The sequence below is a fragment of the Agelaius phoeniceus genome, chromosome 22, assembly GCF_051311805.1.
Source record: "Agelaius phoeniceus isolate bAgePho1 chromosome 22, bAgePho1.hap1, whole genome shotgun sequence".
NCBI lineage: Eukaryota > Metazoa > Chordata > Aves > Passeriformes > Icteridae > Agelaius > Agelaius phoeniceus.
This window is the reverse complement of record NC_135286.1, coordinates 4,335,684-4,354,065: the sequence shown is the minus strand read 5'-3', so window position 1 is coordinate 4,354,065 and position 18,382 is coordinate 4,335,684. Positions and strand designations below refer to the sequence as shown.

Genomic DNA, 18,382 nt, shown 5'->3' with positions numbered 1-18,382 from the left:
CAAGCTTTTTTCTCTGATTTTACCATTCATCAAACACTGTAGCTTTATCAGCTGAGGTGTTGTAAACCAGCTTAGAAAACAGATTTTTTTTCTTTCTCATTTTAAAACCCACAATCTCTCCAGAAACAACAGGGGCAACTCTCTAATCCAGCATCGTAACAACAATTTTTCAACGTTAGAGCTCACAGTAAATGATGCTGTGAGGGTGGCAAAAACTAACCACTGGAAGAGGTTACTTAAGAACGAGTTATCTCCATCACTGTGGCTTTAACCAAGATCAGCTCTTCTTCTAGAACTCGGGGCCTCGATTCAGAAATTGGACATCTCCCTCTGGGCTGCACTAAGCAAGTATTCAAGACAAGACATCCAAACCACAGCTCACTAAGTGACTGAAGGGCCCTGTAGGCCCAGCAAGCACTCCTTGCACCCCACGGCACATCTCAAACAAGGCAGATTTGATCCCGAGACAAGTGAAACAGTGCAACAGATCACCGAAGGTCTCAGAACCGAGCCGGGACTGCCCGTGCCCCGGAGCCCAGCCAGGCCGCCCCGCTCCGCAGCGATGCCCAAGCCCAAAGCCGAGCACTCCCCTCGGTCCCCGCTCCGGGCTGGCGGCGCAGAGCCCGCGGGGCGCCCTCGGCAGGGCGGGCACAGCCCCGCTGGGCAGCCGGGCACGGAACCCCGAGCCCTGCGCGCCGCCAGCCCCGGCAGAGCGGGGACAGAGCGGGGGCAGCGCCGAGCCCGCCCCGCCGCATCCCCCCTGCCGCCCGCGCCGCGGCCCGCCCCGCCCGGAGCCTACCTGGCAGAAGCCCCGGCAGTAGGCTCGGGACGAGGCCTCCGACACCTCCTGCTCGCGCAGCTCCGTCTGCAGCTGCCAGAGGCGGGCGCGGAGCGCCGGCACCACCCGCGGCACCTCCGGCCGCGCCGCCGCCTCGGCCTCCGCGTCCGCCATCTGCACCCGGCCCCACTGCGCGTAGGCACCGCTCACGTGACCCCGCCGCTGACCTCATCGGTCAGGGACGGCGGCACGTGACGCGCGCACGTGACGCGTCGCCGCGCGGGGCGGGGCTGGGAGGGGAGCGGGCGCGCGCCCCCGCGCGCCGACCCACGTGACGCGGCGGCGGCGCGCGCGGCCCTCGGCGCGAGGGGGCGGGGCCACAGCGCCCGTCGGCCCCGCCCTCCCGGCGCCGTGAGGGCTCCGGGAGCGGGGCAGCGGCACGGCCCGGAGTGACGGCCCCTCTGCCATAAAGGTGACTGACTGCAGGGCTAGGAGACTTGAAATATGATAATGGACACCGGCCAGAGCCGGCTTTTTAACTTAGACTGCCGTTACTCTAATCTCCCAATAACAGCACGGTGTCAGAGCAGAACGTTCGTGTCTCTAGGATACACCTGAGGAGGCTGTTGCTCAGACACGGGAACGGGGAGGATGGTAAATAGCTTTTACCAAAAATTTGCAATGTGTCTGGTGACATGAGTTGCTGGGCCCATGGATCGGAGCAGATCTCTGTCCTTATCTCAATTAATTAAACGTATATTTTCTCCCCACTTCACATTCAGGAGGGGACTGACAGACAGGCTTTGGTGGGACCTTGGCATCCAGCCAGGGCCATTCCACTACAGGAAGGCAAGGCAAGGCAATAGAGGGGTAAACAAAGTCAAGACAATCCAAGGGAGGGATAGGCAAGGTATGGCAAGGAAGTGTTTGGCAAGACATGGAAAGAAGGCGTAGGCACGGCTTGCCAAGTCAATGGAGTTCTAGGCTCTCAGAATCTCTGCTTGTCAGAGTTACTCTGAGATACGTACAAGTCTCTTTTTCCCAGCCCAGAGTCGAATAAGGAGTCAGGATTCTTCTGTTCTCATTCTCAAGGTTATTTATTATTTCTTATCCATAACATTCTTCCTCTGACCTGCCGAGGTCTGTCTGGCAGGTCGGGTTGAGGCACCCTGACCGCCTCAGAGGCAGTCTTGTTTTTTTATATTAAAGACTATGTGTACATTATTTACAATAACTTCCCAATACCTATCACCTTTGTTAGACAGGGATTTTCTACCTTAAACCAATCCAAAACTGCCAGCATTACCCAGAAGATGGAGGCGAGGAAGAAGAAAGAAGAAGGACAGGGTACACCCAAATTCCTCCATCTTTGGACCCCAAGCGCCCATTCTAAAAACCTCAAAAATCTATTTTTCACCCTGTTACAAACTAACTGTTATTCTACTTAAACTCTTTTGACTTGTAATAGGTTGGTAATTGTTTTTCCATGGGTCAAAATCAAAGGCACAGGGGTGGCTTGGGCTCTGTGCCAAGGTCTCTGAGCCCCCGGGCAGGGTCTCAACTCCTCCAGGGCAGCCAGAGGAATTTCCTGGGTTCCCAATCAGCTGTCCCCATGTCCCTTCCAGGCATTGTCTGCTTGCCCAGCCCCGCGCTTCCCGCCCTGGGCTCCGTTCGAGCGCCGTTACCGGGCCCGCCCTGGGGGCCCTTGGGCGGGCACGCAGCGCCCCCTGCTGGAGCTTTGGGGAGCCGCGAGGTGGCGCTGTGCGCTCGGGAGAGAGCGCACTGCCCGTGGGGTGACGGCTTTTGGTTGAAGTTTTTATCTTTTTCATATTTTTCAGGTCCTGAACTGCATCAGTGTTACTGTGGGACACGAAATAACGCGACGCGGACACGCAGTTTTTTACAAGGGTAAAAGAGAATATTGAATTTTTGACTCCAATGTTTATAGATTCTCAAAAGTGACAGTGACACTGGACAAACCAACAGTTCATCAAATTTTTTGTTCTTCTATAAAAGAATGCAAACCAATAAGTTATTTACATAAAGTGTGTGAAAAAGTTTGTTATAAGAATGTAAATATCAGAAATCTTAGAAAAACTTAAAAAATCAAGACAACACATCAGTGTATAACACTGGAGTCCCTATAGAGTGTTAGTAAGCTCAATTGGCTTTTCAGTGGTGCTGGGTGAGGTTTGAGAGTGCTAAAGAGGAGCTGTAGCTGCCTAAAATGGTTTGGGGTGATGTTGGGAGGGTTTGAAGGTGGGTTGGGGGATCTGGGATGGTCTGGCTGTGAGGGGACTCGGAAGGTGTTTGATGGTTCTGAGGGATGCTCCCCTCTCCAGTTCCTCTAGAGCACCCCTAGGCACGGGGAGGGGAAACCTCAGCATTTGGGGGCACCTCTGGGAGTCACCCCAAGTGGCTCATGGTTATCACCTCCTTCCCTTTGCATTTCCCACCCTCATGGTTATCACCCTCCTTCCCTTTGCATTTCCCACCCTCACGGTTATCACCCTCCTTCCCTTTGCATTTCCCACCCTCATGGTTATCACCCTCCTTCCCTTTGCATTTCCCACCCTCATGGTTATCACCCTCCTTCCCTTTGCATTTCCCACCCTCATGGTTATCACCCTCCTTCCCTTTGCATTTCCCACCCTTTCTCCCTTGTGTTTCCTGCTCTTTTCCCCTCATGCTTCCCACCATTTACCCCCTTAACTGAAAGCCTTAAAATAGTCTCAGAGAGGTGGTTTTGATGACTTAATCCTTAAAAGAAGAGAAAAGGAGGTTTTCTCAATTTGAAGCCCTCTGTTCCAGAACCCCCTTCTTTTTCTGTGGTCCCTGGGATGCACTGGGAGGGACTGAGGAGAGACTGAGGGCACTGGGAAAAAACAGACTCAGATTTTAAGAAAGTTTTTATTTAATTCCAGAATCCTCTCAGTTTTTGGGTTTCCCCTCCAATTTTGCATGCTCCACCCAAATCCCCCAATTTAGAGGAGACGCCCCTCATTAGCAGCCCCCATTAATGAGGCTGGGGGGGAGGGCAAGGGGGAGCTGGACCCCCTCTGTGCTCCTCCCCCCACCAAACCAATGTGGTTCAGACTCATTTCACAGAAATTTGGGGGCAATTTCATTGAAATCAGGAAAAGTTAACATGGGGAAATCCCCCAATATGGGGGTGTCCTCCCATCTGATACCGGGGAGACCCCGCCCCGCTGACGTCACTCGGCGGTGTGGGGGGGGCGATGGGACCCCCGGCGGCTCCTCAGGAGCAGGCGGAGCTGTGGGAGAGAGAAGGCTCAGGGAGGTCCCCAAAACACGGGGTTCTACCCCAGAATGTGGGGATGTCACCCAGTGATCCTGAGACAGGACCCCAAGGTTTGCGGGGCTTGTGAAAATGAGGGGGTAAAGCAGCAGGATTTGGGGATAAAGCAGCAGAACTTTTGGACATAGCAGCAGGGTTTTGAGGCCAAACAGTGGGATTTTGGGGCTCCAGGAGCAATTCCAGGCATTTCCCTCCATCAGCAGGAAGTTTTAGGGTGCAGTGGGGTTCTGGGTGTGAAGGTGATCTGGGATCAGATCTGGGGTGATGATGGGTGCTGGGGATGGTGCTGGCTGTGGGGGTGATCTGGGGTCAGATCTGGGGTGCTGGGGATGGTGCTGGCTGTGGGGGTGATCTGGGGTGCTGGGGGGTGCTGGGGATGGTGCTGGCTGTGAGGGTGATCTGGGGTCAGATCTGGGGTGATGGGGGGTGCTGGGGATGGTGCTGGCTGTGGGGGTGATCTGGGGATGGTGCTGGCTGTGGGGGTGATCTGGGGATGGTGCTGGGGATGGTGCTGGCTGTGGGGGTGATCTGGGGGTCTCACCTGGTCTCCGGGGGCCCCCGGGGGCAGCAGGCTCTGGGGCAGGTCGTGCTCCAGGTTGCGGGCGCTGGGGTCGGCACCCCAGGCCAGGAGCAGCCTCACGAGGGGCTCCTGGCTGGGGGTCCCAGGTAGTGCTGCTGCCATGTGCAGGGGCGTGTTCCCGTGGGCCTGAGGGATGTGAGGGGGCTCAGGGTACCCATGAGGTACCTCAGAGACCCTTGATACCTCCAGCCCCCCCAGACTCCCCACAGACACCCCAAAGCCCCCAGTGCCCTTTTGATCCCTCTGAGCCTCCCAGAGCCCTTTCACACCCCGCAAGCCACTACAGGAACCCCAAAGAGCTCCACAGACCCCTCCAAACAGCCCCAAGAGCCCCACAGGGGTCCTCCAGTCCCAAGTGCCCCACAAGGCCCTAGAGAGAACCCAGAGCCCCCCTCAGAGCTCCCCCAGCCCCTCAAACCTTGATGTTGATGAGGCGGGGGGCCATGCCAGGCTGGCGCAGCAGCAGGTGGGCCAGGGCAAGGTTGCCTCCCCGCACGGCCATGTGCAGCGCTGTCAGGCTGCTTTTGGTGTCCTGGGGGCAAAACAGGGCTCAGGGGGGGTCCCACAGGAGCTCTCACACCCCTACAACCTCCTCAACCTCCCCAAAGGGACCCCAAGAAATCCCAGTGCCTGGGAGAACAGGTTTATCCAGCCCATGGGGACCCTGAAGGGACACACAGGTGTCTTTGAGGGGCACACAGGTGTCTTTGAGGGTCTCACACCCCTCCCCAACCCAAGGTACCCCAAGGGACCCAAAAGGACCCCAAAGGCCAGGAGCTCAGGTCTGCCCAGCACACAGGGACCTTGAGGTGGGACACAGACATCTTTGAGGGGCACAGAGGTCTGTGTGGGGATCTGAGGGACACCTGGAGAGTTGTGGGGTACCTGGGAGTCTTTGGGGGGGTCTGTACCTGGCTGCTGCTGTCTGCCCCCATCTGCAGGAGCAGCTCCACACAGCGGAATCGGTCCTGGGGAGTGGGGGACCCCCCTCCAGAGCCCCCTGTGGGGCTGTGCCCTCCCTGCAGGGAGGCGTTGTGGGCCAGGACAGCGCAGTGCAGAGGGGTCTGGCCTGGAGGGGAACCAAGAGGGGTTCAGGAAGGGCACCTCCCCCAAACAGGGCCCCTCTGGAATTGGGAATCCTCCTAGGGACCCCCTCAAAGAACAAACACACCCCTGAGACTCTCCCACCATCACCCAGGACCCCCAAACTGGAGATCCCCCATCCCCCCAAAACAGTGATGCATCCCACCAAGAGCTACCAAAAAATGGGGATCCCCAGTGTCCCCTTCAAACCAGGGACCCCCAAGCCCCTCTGTATAAGGTACCCCTCAAGTGGGACTTTCCTAAGACACTCTGAAATAGGGACTTGTCAGAGACCCCAAATCAGGGACCCCTGAGTCCCCCTCCCATTGGGGACCCACCAACTGAACTCTCCCTGGTCCCACCCAAACAAGGACTCCCCAAGAATCACCCTCACCCCAAAACCAGGGGTCCACCCCAAGCCCCTCCACCACCCTTGCCCCCCTCAAATTTGCTGACCCTCAAAATTTCTGGCCTCCACGTTGACAGGAACCCCCGAGGACATCATGGCCTGGGAAGGCAAGGGGGAAGATCTGGGGTCCCCCTGGATACCAGGAACCCCACTAGGCCGGTTCCCTGGTCTCCCAGGACAACTGTGTCCCTTCTGGACCCACTTTGGGGTCCCCTTTGGGAGGGTTTTGTGGTCCCCATGGGGTCGGGGTCTCACCTGGAGGATTTGAGGGTGCCCATAGGCTGCAGCCAGGTGCAGCGCCGTGCGGCCCCCGTGGTCAGCGGCGTCGGGATTGGCCCCCAGGACAAGCAGGTCCCGCACAATCTCCGGGGCTGCGGCTGCTGCTGCCACCAGCAGGGGAGTCTGGGGACATCAGTGCGGGGGTCAGGGACAGAATGAACAGGGGGTCAGGGGGGACGTGAGTCACTCCTAGGGGGAATTAGATGTCTCGGGGGTAAAGGGGGTCTGGGGGCTCTTGCAGGGAAAAAAGGAAGGTCAGTGAGATCTAGGGGAGTCAGGGCTGGCTGGGGGGCATCCAGCACCCCTGAACCCTCAAATTATCACTCTGGCATTCTGCAACTGCTCTGCCCCCCCTTTTCATTCCTTGATCATCCCCTCATTAATGATTTGTTATTGATTGCCCCTTGATTGCCCTTTATTGTACTCTAATTACACCATCACTAATCACCCATTATTACCCCCCAGTATTAATTGCCCCTTTATTATCCAGCACTCCCTCTATTATTAGACTGCAACAGAACACTGTGATTAATTATCCTAGAATTAACTACCCCCCATTATTAATTACCCCATCTTTTTACCTCCATCACCCCCTTGTTGCCCCAGTAAGACCAACTTATTACCCCTTCTTTACCAGCAATGTCCTCAACTTTCTCTTGCACTTCGAGCTTCCCCTACCCCCACAGCTTGCCCAGCTGCTCCTGCACCTTGATCTCCTCCAGATGCCCCCCAGGTGTGTCCCCCCCTCACCTTGCCCAGGTGCTCCCGCACCTCAAGTCCCCCCAGGTCCCGCAGAGCCTCGGCCGCAGCCCGGGCGAGTGCCCAGTGCCCCCCGGCACAGAGCACGTGCAGCAGCCTGGGGATGGAGCGGGGTTACAGGGGACCCCCTTGCCCCTCTGCCCACCCCCCACCTTCCTCCCAGAACACAGACCCCACAAAAGGACTTGGTCACCCCATAGCTCCTCCCAGTGCCTCACAACTGCCCCTGGGGCCTTCCCAGCACTGCCTTGTCCCACTGATTCCCCCATTGCCTCCCTGCTGACCTCCACATTGCCTCCCTGCTGACCTCCATATTTACCCCACACTGATCTCACCCACAGACCCCCTTCATCCCATTGCCCCCCACTGAACACCACATTGACCCCACTCACCCCATTGCCCTCCCATTGCACTGCTGTGGGCCCCACTGACTGTCCTTCACACCAGTGACCCCCTAAACTGCCCCCCCATTGGCGCCCCCCATTTGCTCCAATTTAGCCCATTGACCCATCATGGACCCCTGACCCCTGTACCCCGTTATGGCCCCCATACCCCCCAGTGCCCTCCCATGGCCCCCCATTCACTCACGTGTCCCCCTCCTCGTCCTGCCGCAGCAGCTCGCGGGGGTCTTGGCCCCCCAGTGCAGCGCGGGCGGCTGCCAGGTCCTGGGGTTCAGGATATGGGTCTTGGATCTCCCTTCCCAGCAGGGAGGCCCCAAATTCTCCCCACGGCACTGTGGGATGGGGCCAGGCAGGGCCAGGGACGGCAGCAGCCTTGGGGGGACAGCAGTCAAGGTGGAGGGGGGCTTGGTCCCAGTTACCCCTGCCCCAATGATCCCCCCCACCATTTTCCTCCCCTTGCCACCCCATTGCCCCCATTTACATCATCTCCCCCATTGCCCCTCCACTGTCCCCAATCGCTTGCTTCATTCCCTCCCATTGCCTCCCTTAACCATCCCATTCCCCCATGTAACTCTGCATTGCCCCACCATTCCCCTCCCAGTTGTCTGCCCCCTTGTCCCCCCCATTTCCCTCCCTTTATCTCCCATTCCCCTCCATTCTCCCCCCACTGCCCTCTCATTTTCCCCCATTGACCCCCATTTACCACACTGCCCCCCCTTGAACCCCCCAGTTCATTCCCCATTTCTCCCCCGTCCCCTCGAACCAGCTCACCTGAAACCCCCTGGGACCGGAGACCCTTCCCCCGTGGGCCCCCCCCGGGCTGCCATGGGACACATGTGGGACCGCACAGAGGCTGGGAGTCACCGCGGGGACAACGGGCCAGGGAGCGCCTGAGGGGACACCAGGTCATGGGGGGGACATGGGGACGGACTTGGGGAGGGAGTGGGAGGGGAAGGGGGGACGTAAGGATGAGGGGAAGCATGGAGAATATTTACAGTGCACAGGGGATGTGTGGGGATCTGGGAGGAACTGGGGGGTCGCAGGTCACTCACCATCCGAGGGGCGCGGGGAGGGCAGAGCCAAAACCTGGAGGGAGAGCGAGGGGGTCAGGGAGGAGAGTGGAGGTGTCCCCGGGGGAGGTGTCACCTGGGAGAGGGGGTCACCCACCGGGGATCTCGCCCCTTCCCTGCTCTTCTGCTGCCGTAGCTCCTTCAGCAGCTGCTTCACCGTCTGGGGCGGAGCGGCGCGGGGGGGACCTGGGGGTGTGCAAGGGAGGGTTCGGGGGTCCCCGGGATGACGGGGAACCCTGAAAACTCCTAAAACCCCGCCAAGCGCCCAGGCGTCCCCTAGATCCCCGTGTCTCACCCAGACCCTGTTCGGGGGTCCCCCCTGAACTCCTGAGACCTCTCAAACCGCCGTGTCATAACCGGGCCCCCCGGGAACCCCAAAGCCCTGGGCACTCCCCCAGCGAGGCAGGAATCCCCCTGTCGTGACGTCACGGGGATTCCCATGCGTCACCGCCCGCCCCCGCCGTCCCCGCCCTCCTCCCCGGGGAACCCCCTCCTCCCCCGCGGGGAGAATCCAGCGGGGAGGCCCCGGGAGTCCCCCCGCTCCTTCAAGGCCAGTGTCCCCCCTACTTCCCCCCAGGTCTCCTGAAGGGTCGGCAGACCCTTCTTGGCTCTCTTAAAGGGCCAGTGTCCCCTAAAAGCGAGGCTTAAAGGGCCCGTGTCTCCTACAAGCAGCTCTTAAAGGGCCAGTGTCTCCCAAAAGCAGCTCTTAAAGGGCCAGTGTCCCCTAAAAGAGCGTTTTAAAAGGCCAGCGCGCTCTCCCAGGTGTTTTAAAGGGCCAGCACCCTGTTCCAGAACGTTTAAAAGGCCAGCGTCCCCTCAAAGCGGGTCTGAAAGGGCCCGCGACACCCCGCGCCCCCAAACCCCCCAACCCACTTATCCCCCCATACCTCTCTGGGGCCGCATCCCCGCGGGATCCGGGGGCAAATGGGGCCGGGGCGGACGCGGGGACCGTTTTGGGGGGACTTGGGCGAGGAAACCCCGCCCCGGAGGGAAACGCCACCAAAACGCCAACGCTGTCGCTGTTGCGACGGGTGACAAAGCGGGGGGGCGGAGCTTCGGGGGGGCCCAGGGGACACAGAGGATGGGTGAAGGTGGCGGAGTCACCCCGGGGCCGGGGTCCTCTGAGGGGGTGTTGGGATGGGTCACAGCTCCTGGGTTGTTCCCTTTTGGCGTCATCAGCAGCGATTTGGGGCGACAATCTAGGGTCCCTCTCAGCCCCCATCATTTTGTGTGGGTCTTTGCCCCACTTGGGGGACTCTCTTCCCCATGCTAGGAGGGGGCTCTGGCTCCCCAACCCCAGAAGATCACGAGACCCACGAAGACCATGAAGACTGTGGAGACACCAGGGCTGGTGCCTTTACTGGGGGAGGGACCAGGGCTGTCCCACCACCCACAATTTGCAGGATGTCACTGCTCCCCTCCATACCCCCCACTTGGGGGGTGTGGGGTGTGTCTTACCCATCTGGGGGCATCTCTGCCCCATCTGAGGGAGGCTTCTGACCCATTTGGGGGTGGCATTTAGGATGGGGGGGCTCAGCCTGATTTTGGTGGGAGCCTCTGACACATGGGACCCCCAACTCCAGGAAACCATGGGATCCACTGAGACCATGAAGACTCCTGAGGCCACCAAGGCTGGTGGATTGGTTTTTGGGGATGTCACACAGCAGGGAGGTTCCCTCCAGGGTCCTGACTGGGGGGGGGGTGTGTCACAAGTGTTCTTTCTACTACACAGGTCCTGAAGCCTTACTCAGACAGGCAGCTCCATTCTCTAAATGCCAGAACACACCTGCCCAAAGAGCTGGAACAGCAAAGCACCCTGACCAAAGGCTGTGGTTTATACACCCCAGTCTCAGTGGCTGCACATTTGCTGTCCCAGCCCATCCCTTCCTGCAGCCTCTCTTATTCCTTGGCTCCCTTGTACCTCCTGAGTACAACTGCAGCTCCCAGGTAGTCCCATCTCCCTTCCTCTGGCCCCAACACAGACACTGACCCTGAGCCCAGCAGATGGATACAGAACAGGCAGGAAAGAAGAAAAAAAATAGAGAGAGGAAGCCTTATAAAGTACACATGGAAACTTGAAAATACAAAGAGAAGCAAGGTCAGGAGAGAACTAAAAGCAGGCACAGAAAGCTACAGTACCAGTGTATGTGTATAAACAAAATTTTACAGACAATTGATTAAGAGAGGAAAATAGACAGCAAGCTATATAAAAGTATACAGAAAATACAAATGTTTAAAGTTAAGGAACTAAGAGAGGAATGAATTAAAAACTATCAAGAGTGAACTAAGATAAAGACAGAAACTGTGAAAAAAACCCTTACACTTTCTGATATAGGCCAGGGCACCTTCAGAAATTTTGCTTGTGAAAGTGAAAATATAAATGTGCACCTACTGATTTGCATATGTATCTTAGCAATAAAGAGGGAATCTATAACATACCTACTGATTTGCATATGTATCTTAGCAATAAAAACTGAATCTCTAAGGCAGCACAGAAAATACACTAATTTGGAGAGTATGATGTGCTTCAGTCTTCATGTGGTGATCTCTGGTCTGCCTTCAAACCCAGTACTGCTGAATCTGGTGATCCTAAAGACAACATTGAGTAGTTCAGTTGTCCAAATTTGTCATTGTTGCAGTTTATAATTTGTGGTCCTCTTTCACTACTGAAAGAAAACTGTGAGAGTGAGTTCATGTTAGCCTGAAAACGTGGACACATCACTGATGTTTGTGCCTCTGCTCATCCAGCTGTCCATTGTGGGTCAGACAGACAACAGGAGAAAATAAAAATCAATTGTACACATAAAGTGCACATTATTGATGTAGAGAAATGAAAAGGCCTTGATCTTCAGAGACTATTTCCATGATTGGAGGGTTACTGTGACGTTTGACCCTAAGCTAAGAAAAATCAATGCAGTTATAAAAATTTAGAGAATGTTTTGCAGTGAATAAAAAGCCAGTGAGGTAGCTTCTAGACCTGGAAGAATAATTAATAGCCTCTCCATACAACATTAAATTACTAATTTCTGGATGTTGTTATAAACAGTTTATGTAAATAGTCAGAGTTGCAAGCTGTCTGAACTAAGGTAAAAAGCAGCATCAACACTATAAAATTATTGTTGGCACTTGAATTTATTTTCCCTTGTGAGTTGTCAAGTTGTCATTTAACTGTAGTAGCATTTTAAAAGAGATAATGCATCCTGGAACACTGTGGATTGTTACATGTTTTTCTTTTAATATTTAGGTTTTACAGAGCAACTAAATCTCCAGCCATGGCAGCTCAGTCTCACCAAACACTTCAGGTTTTCAAACAAATCTTCATCATCTCTGCACGAGCTGGCAGGTTGTGTGTGTGTGTCTGTGCACCACTTCAGCAGAGTTAGAGGGTTTTATTAATAACAGATAAATATTTAGAGACCTACTTTGGGTACTCAAGAGAAGACACATGTTTCAAATCCTGCTTTAAGTACTTCACAGAGATGGCTGGCTGGAGACTGCTGGCTTGCCACAATGATTGAGTACTTTCAGACAAGCTGTCAAGTGTGAAATTGGACGTGACCTATTGACTGATCTTCAGCACCAAATTAAAAGATAATGATTAGCTTTTTAGAGTTCTCAGCAGAGGAAGCTTGTTCATCCTTTACAGGACATTTGAATCAGAACTACACTTTTGCAGAGTGCTGATGAGGATCACCTAAAAGAACATTATAGTGCTGGATATGCATTGGTCCTAGCAGTGGACTTGCACATTAATACCAGGCATGCCTAATGAGGCTGTGCCCTTGGCACTGCACTGCTAATGCTGGCTCCAGAAAACAGTTTTGTACACAAAATAGACATATGTATTTCTTTTTTCTCCTTTTGTAAAATAAGGTATTTTTCCCTCCCCCCTGCCCAACATTTCTTAATGTTTAGAGTGTTTGAAAGGGTTTTCCCAGCTTACCATCAGTACCCAAAATGTTCTTTGAGGCCAGACAGTTTGTGCACTCTTTTATAACAGAAAATAGTTCAGCCTGTTCTCCCAGTTTTTCCTGCTGAGGTAATGCAGATGAGTGGCTTAAGGTCTAGATTAAAGATGGAACTTGTGTCACCTGGTCAGCTTTTATAGGCTATGTGTAAGGATCACTATCAAGAAGAATGACATCTTTAGTATGTCTGACATTGAAGACAGGAATTATAATGATTTGCTCCCATAAAGAAATACTGAATGGTATGGATGGGAAAATAGAGTAAAACCACTGTCAAGTTCAGGAGTCTTTTAAAGATGTCAGCATGACAAGTATTATGGTCTCAGGAGGATAAATGAGAAGTGCAGAATCACAGAATACAGGAGATGCTGTCTGGGAGCAGGGAGTGAGTCTGGGGTGGCCAAAAGTGCATCCACTGATGTTTTAATGTCAGGGTTGTGGTGCTTAGCTAGAGCAGGAGAAGAGACTGCAGGGATTTACAATGAGAGTGTTTGGGAAGATTTACCTTCTTCTGCACAGGCAAGCTGAATGTCTGCTGCTGGTGAGATATGTAAACTGAAACATGGTCTGAAAGTTCTGGTTTATTCTGTGTTATTTATATGAGGCTGAGAATGTTCCTAAAACTTAAAGGTGCTATTGAGGCAAGAGAGAAGATAATCTCAACTTAAAGCTGCAGAATTTTTATTTCTAGCTTTTTAAAAGTGAGAATATTTACTGTTCATAGTTAAATTATGCTTGGAGCATTAGTAGATTGAACAAGAGATCGATTTTCTCCTCCCTTCAGCCCCAGCAAATATAAATTCCATGTGCAAAGCTCACACTCTATTTGCTACTGTAGCAAAAGAAACTGCTTATAATGTGTCAATTTACTCACACAGATGGAAGATGGCAGGGGTTGTAATTTGTTATTGGACGTGGCAGTTTTACATATTTTTGTAAAGAAAGGTATGTTTTAATTTTAATTTACCATTTATTTTTAATTTGTTTCTCTTTAAATGTTTAACTTGCCTATTTGTCTACTGATTTGCAAAAGTATTTTCATGTTTAGAAGGCTTAACATAAAGATTCCTCTATGGATATCAATATTGCAACCATAACATTCCAGGTTTTGTTGACTTGTTAGCACTCCTGTTTTATAGGGTGAAGATTAATCCCATTTGAAGAGAAAATGCTATGCTAGAGCACTTTTATCCTAAAAACCAGCAAAGTAAGATACTATTCTATTGAATTGTGCTGTACATACAATGAAAAGGTGTTTAGCTAGAAGTGCTTAGCTTGTCCCCACACATTAGAAAAATTGTGTTACAATTGTGTATGTATACAATAAGATAAATATTGAAAAGGAATTTAAAGTTTTGACCACAATGTAGTATTCTGTTAATGGAGAAACAAACATATGAAAGAAAGGTGAGAGGTACAATTATACACATATGTTACCAGTTTATTCAGATGACAGCCATTTAGGAAGATGCTGGTAAAGAATTGTTGTGGAAATAATTTATTTTTCAAAGAGTTGTGGCCAAAAATAGTAATGCTTGGCAGTTAGGCACTCTAGTCACTATTTCAAATGCAGGTATCATTGGTCAGAGGAAGTGAACCAATTACAGCAATTCTATTTATTTATTGTTGACATCCATAAACAAAAAGCAAATGTCTGCACAAAATTATATCCTTGAACATGTCTTTTTAATTAATATTGACATTTCCATGAGATGATTTATTCTCTCTTGAGCTCCTTTCTATAACCAATTTTCTCTCTGAAACAGTAATTGGACTGCCATAATTACAGCTGTGACATGGGGCTTGGAACATCCAAAAATGAGGACAAGCAAATATTCCTGTACCTGGATAAGTGACCTAAATATAAATGTACATTGTTATTGGATGATGTTCAAATGGATCACATAATGCTCTTTTAATCCTGCTACAGGTCAGGCACTCAAGTTTCTACTGATCTGATGCAGACTGAGGGTGTTTAATATCTTGTAGTGATGTGCTTATCAGGATGTTAATTATAAATAATAATAATAATAATGATGCAGGCACAGGCAGATGATGCAGTTCTCCTTCTCCTAGGTGAAAGAAAATAATACCTAATTATCAATGAGCAGTTGGTCATGTTCCCATGGTTACAATGTGAGATATAATAGTTTTCCCAGTGTTGTTTTTTTCATTACATATTAAGGAAGGAATGCAACTTTTACAATGTTTGATACTTGTTTCTCTCATGCATTTTAGTGTTAATATGGCAGAATAACCATGGGAGACTGGAATTTCCTTGGAGGCATTTTAGAGGAGGTCCACATTCATTCCACTATTATTGGAAAGATTTGGCTAACAATCCTCTTCATATTTCGAATGCTTGTCCTTGGAGTGGCAACTGAGGATGTTTGGAATGATGAACAATCAGAATTTATATGCAATACTGAGCAGCCTGGTTGCAGAAATGTGTGCTATGATGAGGCCTTTCCCATCTCTCTCATAAGATACTGGGTCTTGCAAGTTATTTTTGTCTCTTCCCCTTCCTTGGTGTATATGGGTCATGCCTTGTACAGACTAAGAGCCTTGGAAAAAGAAAGGCAAAAAAAGAAAGCTCAGGTAAGGGTGGAACTTGAAAGCACTGAATTAGAAATGACTGAAAACCGTAAAAGACTGGAGAGAGAGCTGCGGCAGCTGGACCAAAGAAAGCTGAACAAAGCACCCCTGAGAGGCTCTTTGCTCTGCACTTATGTGATACATATCTTCACAAGATCTGCAGTGGAAGTTGGCTTCATGATTGGGCAGTATCTCCTTTATGGTTTTCACTTAGATCCCCTTTATAAATGTCAGAGAGACCCGTGTCCAAACACAGTTGACTGCTTTGTATCTAGACCAACAGAAAAGACAGTGTTTATTTTATTTATGCAATCAATAGCAACTGTATCATTGCTGTTAAATATTCTAGAAATTATCCACTTAGGATTCCGAAAAATTAAAATGGGACTGTGTGAGCAGAATAGAACCAAAGACGACTCTGAGAATTTCTACATAAACAAATCTAAGAAATACTCTGTGATACCACACTCTTCTTTGGGAATGCCCACCACCCCTCAGAAAACACTGCCTTGTGCTCTTAGCAGTTACACCTTTCTGATGGAAAAGCAAACTGACACTATGCTCTACCCAGTTTTAAATTCTCCTTCTGTGTTTCAGTCTGTGCCAAATAACCGTACAGAAAGCAGCAGCAATTACACCCATTGTAATCAGGAAAAGAAATCTCCAAAGAAGAGGCCAGCTACAAATGCTTTGGACAATCAGACTCAAAATGCTAGCACAAATAAGAACGAGGGCTTCCTTGGTGAGCTTTGGACTGAGACACATAATGCACAAGAAGAGACTGAAAAGAAACATTTGCTTGTTGATACTCAGAATGCAGATCCTGCTGCAAACAGGTACTGGAGAAGCTTTGCTGAGATGCCATCTCAAACTTCACTGCAGCCTGGGACAACTTTTCCTGGTACCAGTGACAGAGGACAGGCAGTGCTTGAGGGCACAGGAGCACCAACAATTTCTCTTCCAAAGAACAGTGACAGAAGACAAAGCAGTTTCAGTGCAAACAAAGCCCAAAGTCCTTACAACGCTGATGGAAGAAATTCCAGCCGAGCAGACACTTCTGATTCTGTGGGGGTGGTGAGCTCAGAATCGACACAAAGCAGAAACTGGAACAGTCCTAAGCTTCTCTCTCTGTCTAGGCAACAGTCACTGTCAAGTAATGCCAGCAGCAGGCGTGCCCCCACTGATCTTCAAATATAACAGGGGTGAACTCATCAGCTGCACTAAACACTGCTGGGATAATCCCTGAACACTGACACAGCCCAGACCTGTGTAAGTGTAGCTAAATAATTCAACTTTAACCAGCTCTTCACATAGGTAGAAAATCTGTGTAACTCTTTGAATAGTAGCTAAGTAATTTTAAACAGTCTCTTTACTACCTTTGTAATGAAATTGTGGCATAGACTCAGTGTATAAACTTCTACACTCCAGCTAAAAAGGAAAAAATACATCCTCCTATTCCACATATTAGGAAAAAGGCATAAAATGACAGCTGATACTATTTGAACTGAATAAAAGCAGAAGACAAAGTTTGCAGTCTAATGATATTTTTTACAAAGACCAGTAAATCAAATTAGGCTAAGGATGCTCTCAGAAGAATGTATTGGTAAACATGGCTCTGCCTAATCAGTCTGAGAATTAAAACAGACACTTGGTGGCTGACCAAAAGCAGAATGGTAAACTTATTCCACTGTTCAAACTGTTGTAAATACAAAGAGAAAAAGCATTTACAAAACAGATAATGAATTCTTTGGCTCCATGGTACACTTTCTTTTCAGTGTTATCACCACTGACTTCCTCAGCAGAAAAATCAAAGTGTATTTCTCATAGCATACTATCAGAATTCAATACACCACTGATTTTTTTAAAACATCATGAATTACAGACATGTTGTGAGCTTTATTTTTAATAATTTTCATAGCACTAATAAGATAGCAAAATCAGAAAACAAGTTACTGAAATTTACTAATTAGACATTTTAAATTTCACAAACCAGAAAGCTTACTATGGAAAACAGAAAAAAAATCAAACCCCAAAGCCAAAAACTGAGAACCAAAAAAAGTAAATATGGTAGTACCTTCCTGATTTCAGTCACAATGTCAAAAGACATATAAAGGTTTATCAAACAATAAAACTACTCCTTTTCTGTCTGTCCCCTGAATTCTGATAAACTTTTAAATCAAATAAAGCTTCTACCTGTTTAGGAGGAGCATTTGTGTTTATGCTTTTTATAGGAATTACAAAACATTGGGACATTTATCCACTTGCTGCTCAGGTCCACATGGTGTAAAGGAAGTTCCATGAAACATCTTGAAAAAATAAAGGAGGCAAAGATGAACAAAACACTATGGTACATTTGTAATCAAGCTTTCTATGTGTGAAATACATTGATTTGAGTTGCATAGCTCTGAAACACTGTAAATACTTGGTGAGGTGGCCCCACCTGGAATGCATGAGCATTTGTGGGTGTATTTTTTATTAGCAGATTTGACATACTGTTCATGTACTGAAAAAAATGATTTGTGAGATATAGGATAATGATGTTACAGCATGATTAAATTCTTAAAAGGCACTGTCATTATGCTTAACAGACAGCCATGGTTCAGATTGCCTGAAAACTGTACAATACTGGCAAAAAAGGAGCCAGAAAACCTAAAAGGCTTTTTTTGCTTGTAGCAGCAACATTAATTTGGTGCTATCCACGTAAGAAATACACACTGGGATTATTTAAACTATTCCCTGTAGATTTCTCTCCAGCAAGTATCCTTTTCACTTCTATCTGTATACATAAATACAGCCCTACGTAATTGTGTTTACACTGTAAAATTTAAGGTTTTGTAATATACTGGAATGTACATTACTGTATAATGTGACTTAGGCAAGTTAATGCTGCTGCTGTGGCTTTGATTCTTGCATTTCTTGATGCATAAATTCTGTGGGCAATAACTGCTAATGCTTGTTTTGCATTTAATCTCTCCATAATAAAAAGCCTCGTATTTAATGCACTCTGTTCCTGCTGTCTAAATAATACAAAGTCAGCATTTAGATGTTCACATATGGGATATGACATTTGTATTTTTATTGTTCAAGACAAGTTAAAAAACAATTTTTCTGCTGCTGTGAGAGGAATTTTATGAACTTTTA

General features: G+C 49.7%; 3 protein-coding genes across 21 annotated transcripts in view; 1 reads left to right on the top strand and 2 right to left on the bottom strand.

The window, feature by feature from the left end:
• Window positions 1-1,027, bottom strand: part of RLF (RLF zinc finger) — a 39,758-nt gene extending 38,731 nt beyond the window's left edge. For 3 of the 9 annotated variants that reach the window (XM_077189765.1, XM_077189764.1, XM_077189766.1), the window contains exon 1: window positions 800-1,027. In XM_077189765.1, coding sequence (XP_077045880.1) covers window positions 800-952 — 153 coding nt within the window. In that variant the 5' untranslated portion in view covers window positions 953-1,027. The remainder of the gene's footprint in view (window positions 1-799) is intronic. The other 6 variants (XM_077189768.1, XM_077189767.1, XM_054648374.2 and 3 more) reach the window with 4 other exon arrangements.
• A 112-nt stretch (window positions 1,028-1,139) lies between these two features.
• GJA9 (gap junction protein alpha 9) lies at window positions 1,140-18,248 on the top strand. Of its 5 annotated transcripts, none has more exons than XR_013185008.1 (3): window positions 1,140-1,432; window positions 2,617-2,686; window positions 15,839-15,919. XR_013185008.1 is itself a non-coding variant. In XM_077189789.1 (3 exons), exon 3 carries the CDS (start codon window positions 14,906-14,908, stop codon window positions 16,436-16,438), a length of 1,533 nt encoding a protein of 510 aa, XP_077045904.1. In that variant the 5' UTR covers window positions 1,140-1,250; window positions 2,617-2,686; window positions 14,885-14,905; the 3' UTR covers window positions 16,439-18,248. The 5 variants fall into 5 exon arrangements, 3 of the variants coding, with proteins under 3 accessions (XP_077045904.1, XP_054504419.2, XP_077045903.1); XR_013185007.1 differs by lacking the exon at window positions 15,839-15,919 and adding an exon at window positions 8,375-8,472; XM_077189789.1 differs by having other exon boundaries at window positions 1,140-1,250; window positions 14,885-18,248.
• Window positions 3,670-9,690, bottom strand: LOC129129957 (NF-kappa-B inhibitor delta). 7 transcript variants are annotated; one of them, XM_054648082.2, is made up of 12 exons: window positions 9,566-9,690; window positions 8,776-8,864; window positions 8,661-8,694; window positions 8,380-8,498; window positions 7,796-7,980; window positions 7,199-7,304; window positions 6,425-6,571; window positions 6,217-6,268; window positions 5,589-5,746; window positions 5,096-5,209; window positions 4,639-4,803; window positions 3,670-4,053 (listed from the first exon to the last, which is right to left on the bottom strand). In XM_054648082.2, the coding sequence occupies exons 1-12, from the start codon at window positions 9,579-9,581 to the stop codon at window positions 3,994-3,996; spliced, it is 1,245 nt and encodes a 414-aa protein (XP_054504057.2). In that variant the 5' UTR covers window positions 9,582-9,690; the 3' UTR covers window positions 3,670-3,993. The 7 variants fall into 7 exon arrangements, with proteins under 7 accessions (XP_054504057.2, XP_077045900.1, XP_077045899.1 ...); XM_077189785.1 differs by having other exon boundaries at window positions 8,661-8,864; XM_077189784.1 differs by having other exon boundaries at window positions 3,670-4,803.
• Window positions 18,249-18,382: the final 134 nt, after the last annotated feature.

What these genes read in the sequence shown, in the direction of transcription:
- GJA9 (XM_077189789.1), top strand. Translation starts at nt 14,906, where the DNA reads ATGGGAGACTGGAATTTCCTTGGAGGCATTTTAGAGGAGGTCCACATT.
- LOC129129957 (XM_077189782.1), bottom strand. An exon ending in GGGCAGACAGCAGCAGCCAG is followed by an intron (nt 5,210 to 5,588) that starts GTACAGACCCCC and finishes TTTTGCCCCCAG; the next exon opens with GACACCAAAAGCAGCCTGAC. An exon ending in CCCGCCTCATCAACATCAAG is followed by an intron (nt 4,804 to 5,095) that starts GTTTGAGGGGCT and finishes CACATCCCTCAG; the next exon opens with GCCCACGGGAACACGCCCCT.